General features: G+C 35.3%; 1 protein-coding gene across 2 annotated transcripts; it reads right to left on the reverse strand.

The window, feature by feature from the left end:
- Positions 1-1648: 1648 nt before the first annotated feature.
- Positions 1649-7668, reverse strand: LOC115999227 (CTP synthase-like). Of its 2 annotated transcripts, XM_031239064.1 has the most exons (22): positions 7399-7668; positions 7133-7271; positions 6133-6212; positions 5752-5838; positions 5594-5644; positions 5389-5506; positions 5247-5303; positions 5076-5140; positions 4916-4999; positions 4760-4810; positions 4597-4659; positions 4460-4506; positions 4245-4314; positions 4099-4161; positions 3805-3894; positions 3679-3717; positions 3179-3406; positions 2998-3083; positions 2838-2886; positions 2635-2715; positions 2432-2525; positions 1649-2312 (listed from the first exon to the last, which is right to left on the reverse strand). In XM_031239064.1, the coding sequence occupies exons 2-22, from the start codon at positions 7248-7250 to the stop codon at positions 2134-2136; spliced, it is 1800 nt and encodes a 599-aa protein (XP_031094924.1). In that variant the 5' UTR covers positions 7251-7271; positions 7399-7668; the 3' UTR covers positions 1649-2133. The 2 variants fall into 2 exon arrangements, with proteins under 2 accessions (XP_031094924.1, XP_031094925.1); XM_031239065.1 differs by lacking the exon at positions 7133-7271.
- Between the last annotated feature and the right edge of the window lie 3823 nt (positions 7669-11491).

Below are 11491 nucleotides of genomic sequence, written 5' to 3' on the forward strand. Positions count from 1 at the left end.
TAGTTGGTTTCTCAACATTGTGCTCCAACTAGCCTACTTACCACCTTCCCCACCCATTTACCGTCTTCCTTGCATGCGAACCAACTTGCACATTTGGTGTCTTCACTACATGTGGCCCAACTAGCCCATTCGCCATCTTCTCTATGTGCGTATAAACTAGCGTATTCGTCGCCTTCCTTGCGTGCGACCCAATTGGCTCATTCGCCACCTTCTCTACATGTGGCACAACTAGCCTAGTTGGCTTGGACTTTATTAGGACTTGCTACCTTCTCTACATGCCTCCCAACCGACCTAATTTTCATCTGCCACTTTCTCTACATGCGGCTTAACTAACTCTAGCCTGTTTATTTTTTTTGGTTGTGTCGTCCAACACCTATCACTTGGGCCTAACTCTTGGGCCAATAGTTGGTGTCCATCTCAACGAAGAGGGAGTCGGTCCGTTTCCTCATCTCTTCTAGTCGTGATACTGACCATCGAGTGCAGGAAGACCTTCTCCCTATTCGGCTAAGTCGCTCTTACAATTCTTGAGATCATTGGGTTCCTAATTAGACAATTCCAATATATTTTGTTGTTGGGTTTAGGAAAAAAAAAAACAAAACAAAAAATAAGAGTTTAATTTTGGTAGAGTTTTGAAACACGTACTTTTTGTAGCTATCTCTACGAATGATGCCAATGATTATTTGTTAATTGATTGGGCTCATCATAAAATCAAGTAGATATTAGAATATAGGGTTGGAAAAAGAATAATATTATATCCACAAGCCCAAACCCTTAAAATATAGTAATTGAATTGCAAAATAAAAGAACAATTCAAACCCAAATGGTCCAACCTACCAGCCTAATCAAAGCGAGTTTGATCATTGGGGAAGCCATTTAGATAGTACCAACCACTAAAGGCGAATTATACCGTGCACCATGGTGCACATAGCAATGTGCACCACGTATCTAAACGACGTCGTTTTGAGCATTGTAAACTAATCGTCCGTTTTTTGGAAATCATGTTTCCCATTTCGGCAGGTCTCTGTATTTATGTTAATATTCTGTGTATTTCAGGCAATCATTCTGTGTATTCTAGGCAACCGTTCTGTGTATTCTAGGCAACCGTTATGTGTATTCATGTTAGGAACACATGCTGTGATGTGTTTGTGCATTCGAATGCTTAGGAGGATGAGTTCTGTGTATTTTGTGTCAATATTCTATGTATTCATGTTATTAACACATGTTGTGATGTGTTTGTGCATTCGAATGTTAGAAGGATGAGTTCTGTGTATTTTGTGTCAATATTCTGTGTATTTTGGGCAAACATTCTGTGTATTCTAGGCAAACGTTCTGTGTATTCTAAATAATGATTATGTGTATTATAGATAATGAATTCCCTGGAGTCATTCGGGTCTGCGTCCACTGACACCGAAACGACGTCATTTTACGTACGTGGTGCACATTAATGTGCACCGTGGTGCAGGGTATAACGATTGACCACTAACACATACTACTATGTCCAACCACAAAGACATACAATTCCACATTGTTGTGTATCTTTTAAAAAAGAAATCAACACAAAAGTTATAACATAGTTGAGGGATTATTTTATATATTATCTCTACAATAAATCAACTTTTAAGGAAAAGATGTTTGCGACTGAAGATTAAAAAAAAAAAATCAGATGTAGAAAGAAATTAACTGGGTTCATACACAGCAAAACAGTCGATCAAAGCACCCATCTTGCTAAAGGACTTCATCCAATTACATGTATTGATTTTTTTAGCAGCATTACCCTGTAGTAATGGAATGTAATACAGACATCACTGGGCTATGAGGACGCAATCCTTTTTTGGTTTCCTAATCACAATCCCAAGCTATATAAAATCGTAAATCAGATTAGATGTAATCATCTAAATCCCCTTCTTCATCAGGCCTGCACTAATCTTCAATCTTCCAAAAGAGGCCTGTTCCGTACAAAAAGACCGGAATCCAGCTCTACACTACTACCCTATGAGTTAAACAAGGCAACCAATCTGCTGCAGAATATCTCTCACTCTACCATAACTATACATACAAATTCAATACCAAAATCCATACAAAACAGCCTATAGAAAATGGTAGCGCTGCTGCAGAATATCTATATCTCACTCTTTAGACGTGGATCCCATTCCCGTTGCAGTATACTTCAAAAGATGCATTGGCAAGGATGGGTCCATTTGTGAATTTGTGCTTTATTAAGGTCTTACCATTGCTGCTGTTTATGCTATGCACCTTTGGCACTTCCTTCTTTAGGAGAACATCCAGTTGCCCACATGCTGCTGCTATAAGCCCTGCATCCCATAACAACACAAATAGTTCAGAATCCTGGGGAACGAGAATCCAGAATATAGAGATTCAAGCTGTTTGGAGGTCGTAATAAAGGCGGGATCAAGTTTAGATGATTGCCTACCTAAGAAGAGTGCAGAAGGTTTTCCGGGTCTTGATTTGAACTCGGGATGAAATTGAGCACCGACGAAGTAAGGATGAGTAGGAAGTTCAATAATCTGCAAACCAAGATCAGGGTATTGAATAAAAACCAGAACTAGGTAGTATCGTAGTAGAGTGGCATGGCAAAGAGATAAGTTTTCGTGATTGTATATGAAAGAAATATACCTCCATGCGACTACCGCTTTCATCTTTGCCTGTAAAACGGAGACCAGCATCTTCAAGCTGCTCTACCATCTCAGGGTTCACCTAGGTAACACGAGAATTATTTATTTAGCCAATAAACACAAACTCAGACCGAAAGCATTAGATGAGTTGCCAGCCCTATAATTAGCAATGATTGTGCATTACTAAACTGAATGATGGCACACCTCATATCTATGGCGATGTCTTTCATCAATGGATTTCTTATTGCCATATCTGTAAAAAACAAAAAATAAAAAATAAAAAACATAGTTTTATCATTGAGGTCAACATGCAAACTGCCTACCTATGCTTAAGCTGTTAAGAATATAAAAATTCTAGACTTACAATTTTGCAGATATGCAGTCCAAATCCTGAAAATATGTCCTCCTTGATCCAAGCCGCATAGTCCCCCCCATATGGGTTTTTGAACCCTGCAAATATGGTATGCAGGTGAGAATGTTGATCACTAGACCACCAAATCATATCATCAGTTACAATCTATAACAGAATTAAAAGAAACCCTAACCTCTGGCATAAAAATAACACATGGGTTAGGGGTATTAGGATCGAATTCTGTGCTGTTTGCATCTTTCAAACCAAGAACCGATCGAGCAAACTCAATTACAGCAATTTGCATTCCCAGACATATTCCGAGGTAAGGAATCCGGTTTCGACGAGCATACTTAGCTGCAAGTATTTTTCCCTCCACTCCCCTGTCGCCAAATCCTCCAGGAACAAGTACAGCATCTGCACCCTGTATGACAAGGTACTTGTTAAGTTATTGTAAGTCAAACACGCTACTACAGAGTTCTTTGGCTATCTGTTGTCAGATCCTTTTTAACAGATCCTTTTTAAAACCAATTGGTGATAAGTAGGTGAACATTAACTATTTAACCACATCCCTACATGGTAAGCCACAATGTCACATCTTGAATTGAGCAAAGGCTGAACTCAGCCAACGCCCAACAGTGGGGAACATAAGCCATTTAGATAGTGGAAGATGTAGGCAACATCTTTCAGACAAACCTTTAATAGTTTCCAAGCTCTCTCATAATTGTCAGGATTCTGCAAACAATAACTGGTGGTAAATTATTCTGTAATTTGAAAAAAAAAAAAAAAATTGAACACAAAAAAGAAGTGATCTGAAAATACCTCTTCTGCAGTAATGTCTTCAAGGTCTCCAGCTGGAACCCAATCTACACAAAGTTTCCTGTGACAAGCAACAGAAGCATGCAAAAGAGCCTGCAAAACATTTGTGAATTTTAAACTTGTAAGATAGCTAATAAAAGAGGAAAGTTAAAGAAACAGTGATCATCAAATTATTAAAAAAAAAAAAAAAAAACTAATTTGAAAAGTGGAAACCAGTATTTTTATATTCATAGAATTGCATATATATGAAGGGTGACAGATGAGAAAAGAGAACAAAGGACAATCAAGCAAGTTCACCTTCAGAACAGAAAGGTAAGAATCTGAAAGTCCCGTGTATTTTCCAACCATGGCAACTCTAACCTGGTATTCAAATGACAGAGTTCAGAAAATCTAAAGCCAAAAAAAGGTGGATTTTTTCCAAGAATTAAGGTGAAGGAACCTACTGGGTCATGTAACTTGTCACAAAGCTCAGCCCTCCGTATCCATTCTCCAAAGACAGGTTCCTTAACAACTCTGCAGATCGTAAATAACAAAATTAAGTGTAAAGATACATAACAAATGATTATGAAAGTTTTAATTTCATTGAGTCTTGGAAGATGACAAACCATAAAAGAAAAGGGAAAAATCAAGATAAAAAGAACTGAGATATTAGACAGACCCTTTAAGATTCAGCACTCTCAAAATTGCTTCATGTGCCTTCTGGTCCTAAACAATGAAAAACAGCTACCCTTGTAATTGTTGCAACAAAAAGCAAATATAAATCACAAAAGAATGAAATTGACCAGAACTACTTACTCTCAAAAGCAAAGGAACATGCCAGATGTTTGAAACATCATAAAGAGTAATGACATTTTCTACCTGTGATTGAAATGAATTGAAACCTTAGAAAATAATGTCCCATAAAGTTAACTGTGCATAAAACAAAATTCCAAGATATCACATTTCACAAACATCATACCGGAACATGGCAAAACCTGGAAATTTTATCCTTGACATCCTCAGCAAGTTTCTGAAAGTAGGAAATCAATTTCAGTAGGCGGTCCTAAATATCAGTGAAATATATGCACAAATATATCACTTGCATTTGGGGTGGGTGGGGGAAGGAGAGAGAGACCTTTGTGCTCCGGCATGCTAAAATATTTGGTGTTAATCCCAGGCTTCTCAACCCCCTGACACTGTGCTGGGTTGGCTTTGTTTTCTGAAATTTTGAATGTAATATAATGCTCACCACCCATTTTACTTGATATAAATAAAATTAAGTTTGATAAATTTACCTGCTCACCAACCACATTCAAAACTGGCACAAGACTGACATGTACCAAACAAAAGTTCCCAGCACCTAAGACAGCAAGAAGCGAAATATTTTCAGTACTGATGCAAGTTACAATTCAAATCAAATCTAGAAACCTTATTCACTGAGTTCCAATTTGGACACATTATCTTACCAACGCGATATGAGAATTGTCCTAAGGCTTCAATAAATGGCATTGATTCAATATCCCCTGCACAAAGGCAAACAAAAGTTTAGACCAATCAATAAAGAGATATAACTATGATATCCCATGTGAAGAATAAGTCTAAGCATACCTATAGTGCCACCCAATTCTATGACACAAACATCAGCTGGACCGTCTTTTCCATCTACTGGGATGGCTGCAACACGTTCAATCCATTCTTGAATGGCATCTGTAATGTGAGGCACAACCTGAGCAAGGGGCAAAGAACACAAAGATAAGGAATACTAAAGATGGCTATGGCACAAAAGCATATGCTCCAAAAATTAAAGACAAACCTGAACAGTTTTTCCCAAATAATCTCCTCTTCTCTCCTTATCAATCACAGACTGCAAAACAGACAGTTTCTAATAATTTATCTGGCGAGACATATATAGGAAATTAAAGAAGCATTGATAGAACATTAATAGATAAACTAAACATCAAGTATACATGCCTGGTAAATTTTCCCAGTGGTAATATTGTTGTCCCGTGTCAACTTAATATCAAGGAACCGCTCATAGTTTCCAAGATCAAGGTCAACCTTCAAAACAAACACCAATGTTAATACAGGTCACTAGATACCAAAACACATCTAGCAAGCATAGGTTTTTAGTCAATCCGCGAGCTCTTTCAGTTTTAATCCGTGACATAATTAAGAAGATAAACGAATGCAAAATGTTGTATGATCTTGAAAGTGTAATTAAATATCATGATTTTTTTAAGACTGCTGTGTCAATAACCAATTTGGATGTGGATATTAATTTTCTTTGCACCATCCATACTAACATCTTAAGATTACATAAATAATACTATGTGCAAAAGATGCTCTTCTGACCTCTCCACCATCATCCAAGACAAATACTTCACCATGCTCAAAGGGAGACATTGTTCCCGCATCGGTATTCAAATATGGATCTGTAAAAAGGGGAATGCCAAGATATTAAAGTTTGTAAAGCAATGCAAATCATTGTATTATGATTAAGCAATAGCTTTAAGTTTGAGCAAGTAGAAATGAAACCCCTTTTAGAGGAAAAGAGAATAACAGGCAAGTATATGCATATTTTTTTTTTTATAAAATAAATTCATAGAATAGTTTGTAGTCCAGCATATAAAGATGTGAGCGAGTATAAATAAGAGGTTATAGATTCATTCCATATTTTGCATAACATCTGGTATCCCACTACTCCAAGTTTAACTGGCACATGTATAATTACTGTGTAGGAACGATTTGTAAAATAATAAAAGGAGGAATGGACCCAATTACAACTTTACTATTATTTAGAATAACTTTGTTTAATAAAACAAAAATCATCAGGATTTTTGTTGAAGAGAAAAAGCAACAACAGGGAAAAGAATTAATTTAAAACAAAAGGAAAAAGTAATTTAAAGTTTGGAAAATTCATAAATCTTAACAAGTTGCTTGAAGTCAAAAAAGAGATTTTAGAAAGATGACAAACAAAAGAGAGCAGAGACCTTAAAGATATGAATGGAGGTTGTGAACAGAGGAGAGGAAGAAGAAAAAGATACTCCGTAAAATCTTTTCCCCCTTATTTTATTTTTTGAAGGCTAAATCCATTTTAATCTAGTAAATGACAATTTAAAAAAACAAAAAAATCCGTATATAATACCGACAAATAAAACATTAAAGTTAGCTCCTTTCCTTGTATGAAACACAGTGAGCTGAAATTTACAAAGATAAAGAAACAGATAAAGGAGGCGGCAAGTAATAATAGGATGAAACATTGTTTCTTTGTTGTAGAGTCATTTTTAGGTAGTAGTGGTGTCCGGCGAAGGAAAGAAACACGAGAAAGGGCGAGAGAGAGAGAGAGAGAGACCAATCTTGATGGAAGTGACGCGGAGTCCACAGGCCTGAAGGATGAGGCCGATACTGCTAGCTGTGACTCCTTTTCCCAGCCCGCTCACCACTCCCCCGGTTACCAACACGTATTTCATCTCTACTTATTCCCCTGAACCCTAAACAGACAAACAGTAATGTCGATGAAATCCATTCCTCCATAGCACGACCAGGAATACGACAAATAGTAATATGCAAACAGTAGTAACAAACAAACCAACAAACATAGCTTTTGATGCATTTTACCTCCTCCTTCTCTTCCTCCCGACCCGATAAAAGTGGCGGCTGCGCACAACTACTTACAACTCCGGTGACTGGACTACAACCTTATCCGCTAAACTCAGCAGGAGTAGCGCACAGAGCATATACAACAAGTATAGAAACGGATTACCTTTTGTATATATACTGAGAAAGAGAGAGAGAGAGAGAGAGAGAGAGAGAGAGAGAGAGAGAGAGAGAAGAAGAAGAAGAAGAAGAAGAAGAAGAAGAAGAGAAAAGAGGACGGAAATGTAAGTTGAAGAAGGGAAATTGGAGAAGTTGAGGCTTGAGATGAAGAGATGGCGGCTTTTATACAAAAAAATAACTGCATATTGGTGGTTACAAACTTACAACTTACAAGCAAGGGGAGGGCGAAATTGAGATTTGAGAATTGAGAATAGCCAACTAGTCAACGACAAACACAGGGTGTGTTTGGTTGGGGGTTTAGGCATAAGGTATGGGTATCAAAGTGATTGTTAGTGTTTGGTTGATAGGTTTTGTGAATGTTACTATGGGTTTGGAATACCCCATTAATGGCAAAACTCATACCCTTATTAAATAAGGGTTTCATCTTCCTTCATCATTTCTTCCCCAACTATTAATAATCATTCCCATTCCACCCAACTACCAAACATGCTAAATACTTTCACCAAAACCCATTACCCTTACCAAGTATTTGATACCCATTCCGATTCCGATTCCCATGTGCGAACCAAACGCACCCACAATTTCCCCACCTGACCCCACACCCTCTACTCTACTCGCGCTCCTTTCAAAATACCCCCAACGCCCTAACCGGCTCAAATTATAGGGTTAAAAGACAGAAATGGGAAGGAAAAATAAAGGAGTGGACAACAGAGTGAAGATTTTAAAATAGGACAAAAATAGAAAAATGGCATTTGAGAAATACGTTTGAGTGTCAGAAATGTATCTTTTAAATGCGTTTTTTTTTTTTGGAGATTGACCACAGACACAAGTGGAACTTGCAGTACAATTGGGTCGTATTCTCCTTCGTAGGAGAAGGCAACCCAATGGTCGCCGCCTGTCTTTTTTTTTTTTTTTTTTTACATGAGACACAAACAAACGCATCTCCCAAATGCTCTCTTTTTCTATTTTTGTCTCAATTTTAAAATCTTCATATTTTTGTCCACTCCTTTATTTTCCTTCCCATTTCTGTCTTTAACCCCAAATTATATCCTTACAGGGCGTATGGTTGGGAAGAGGGAATTAGGGAGAATAAAATTGTAATTCGGTGGAATTGCAATTCAAGAAATAATGTAGGAATTGAAATTACAGTGTTTGGTATGCAGGAATAGGAGTACAGGGAATTGAAAGATAAGAAGCGACAGAACGACTAAAATGCCCTTATGTAGTGTAGTAGTAGTAGTAGTGATAATAATAATAATAATAATAATAATAATAATAATAATAATAATAATAATAATTCTTTCAAAAATAATAATAAGTACTCCTTATAATAATAATAATAATAATAATCTTTCAAACGGTGTAATTCGCCAATTTTATTGAATTGCAATTCCTTTACACCCAAATTCATCCCAACTAAACACCCCCTTAAGGTTCAAATTACATGATAAAATCTCTCTCACACACACATAACACATGTATCAATATATATATATACCAGTGTTCAAATGCGAACTAGTCCTAACGTGCATACATGTAAACTATTAAAAGAATGCATCATAATTACCACACGAATGCACTACAATAACTCTCTACATTCGTGTTCATAGCGATGCATTCGTATAGTAGTTGTGGTGCATTCCTTCATTGGATCATATGTTCGCACGTTAAGGTCAGTTTGCACCTGAACGTGACCATATATATATATGTGTGTGTGTGTGTGTGTGTGTGTGTTGCAAAGATCACACCTAAGCGCTAGGCGCCGCCTGCCCGCCTAACGTATCACCATAATCGGTAACCTAGGCTGGCCAACTATTGCCGGAAGTTCTCTTTCCGGAATGAGCATTTTTGGAAGGAGCACTGCATTTGCTTCTTCTGGAATGAGCACTTCTAGAAGAGCACTAGATTTGCTTCTTTTGGAAGGTGCACTTTCAGCAATAGTTGGCCAAAAAATTGGACGGCAGGACTAAATGTGATACAAATGTCATAGTCATACATCTAATTATAAAAATTTTAATAGTCAATGACGAAACGCGATTTATGTATAATAGTCAAGGAAACAAAATTGATTTTTTTTTTTTACTTACAATAATGAACTTATTTTTTCGTTATGAGGAGAACAAATATTTTTTTCGAAGGATCAGACAAAGACGGGTCTAGATCTCCTGCGGGAATGGAGATCCTTCCATTGATAGATAAGAGGCCCCCTTGAACAAATTCTTAAAGGTTAGGTTACCGCCTCTAGGAGAATGGAAACTCATTTTCTTTCGGGATTCCCCTTTTCTTGCTAAAGACTGTCACGAGCTGGATTCGAACCAACGCTTCCCAGATTCACGAAAACACCGTATTGAAACGATCGTGACTTTAAAAAAGAAAGAAGAGAAAGAATGGGAAAATTTCTATATGAAACCGAGATAGTTACCTTTCAGAAAATTCTAACGATAGGGAAAATGATACACTAGTAAGTTATATATTTACAGATATATTTACCTACAGTAATAAATAAATAAATAAATAAATAAATACGGAGTAAATATAAATACAAATATAAAAATAATATATATATATATATATATATATATATATATATATATATATATATAATAATGACTTTATATATATGTAGATTTATTTTTAAATTGAAAAATCATATCATTATGGTGTCATTTATAATATCTCAGTTATTTTTTTAACGATATACTTTTTATGCATTAACTTTAATTTATTTGTTTAAAAAAAAAGAAGAAGAAGAAGAAGAAGAAGAAGAAGAAGAAGAAGAAGAAGAAGAAGAAAAACTAAACAAAAAATTTAAGGAGGTAAATTTTTAGACCAGGGTTCACCTAATTAAGTTCATCATTGGGGGCTTAATAGGTGCCTAGTTCCTAGGCCGCCTTGACAAACCCCTAGGTGCACAACTAAAATTACTTGTTGTTGTTGTTATTGTTATTGTTATTTTTGTTGCCTATCTTGGTTTTCTAAAAAACTTTTAACATGTATTCTCTTCATAAAACATAATACATATTTTAAAAAAATATTTTAACCACAACCATAGAAAACGAAACAAATAATATTTAAAAATAATAATAATAATAATAATAATAGCCGCTTATGGCTCCTAGTGAATAAACGACATTAAAAGCTGATTTTCGTATTTGATCTTTACTCCAGCCTAAGGGTGGCTAGGCGACTACTTAAGTCAATTTTTTTACAACACTTCCAAAAAATAAAAATAAAAAAAAATAAAAAACCTCGTTCGTGAACATATCATAATATTTAAGGATATTATTTGTTACTATTTTTATTTTTCATTCATTTTTTAAAAAACTTTCAATGTCATCAGAAGATTAAAGAATAATAGAAATAAATATTAAATTATTCGGTTGGATTTTGCAGTTCATATTTTGATTTTCGATTCCAATAGTTATTTGATCCAAAATTATTTCAATTATAAACGTAACTATGAAAATGAAATTAAAAAAAAAAGTTAATTTAAATTTTATACTTTATAAATATCAAGGTGGGTGTCAAATTATCAAACTAAATATATTTGATTTTCGCTTTGGTCAAAAATAATAATAATGCACATCCACCCTCTTGTAGTGATGGCTTGCGTGAGTGGTATAAACATTATTCAACATAATTAGTGATTGTTAGAGGCAAGATGTTGGGTGTTTAGTGACAATGATTAGACTTTTCGTAGTATTTTGTGATTGTAAAAAAAAAAAAAAAAAACATCATTATTAAAGAAAAATGGTCATTTATATTCACAATTTATATGCAAATTTTATATTTGTAATACAAATGGTAATAAATGTCACAACATTGTATAGTAATTAATTATTCAATCAATTATGAATTAATTAAATAAAAACTCATAAACTCAAGTACAAATATCATTATTCATTACTAAATAAGTCCTAAGGCCTCGAAAGGA

The sequence above is a fragment of the Ipomoea triloba genome, chromosome 12 (genome assembly GCF_003576645.1).
Source record: "Ipomoea triloba cultivar NCNSP0323 chromosome 12, ASM357664v1".
Lineage (NCBI taxonomy): Eukaryota > Viridiplantae > Streptophyta > Magnoliopsida > Solanales > Convolvulaceae > Ipomoea > Ipomoea triloba.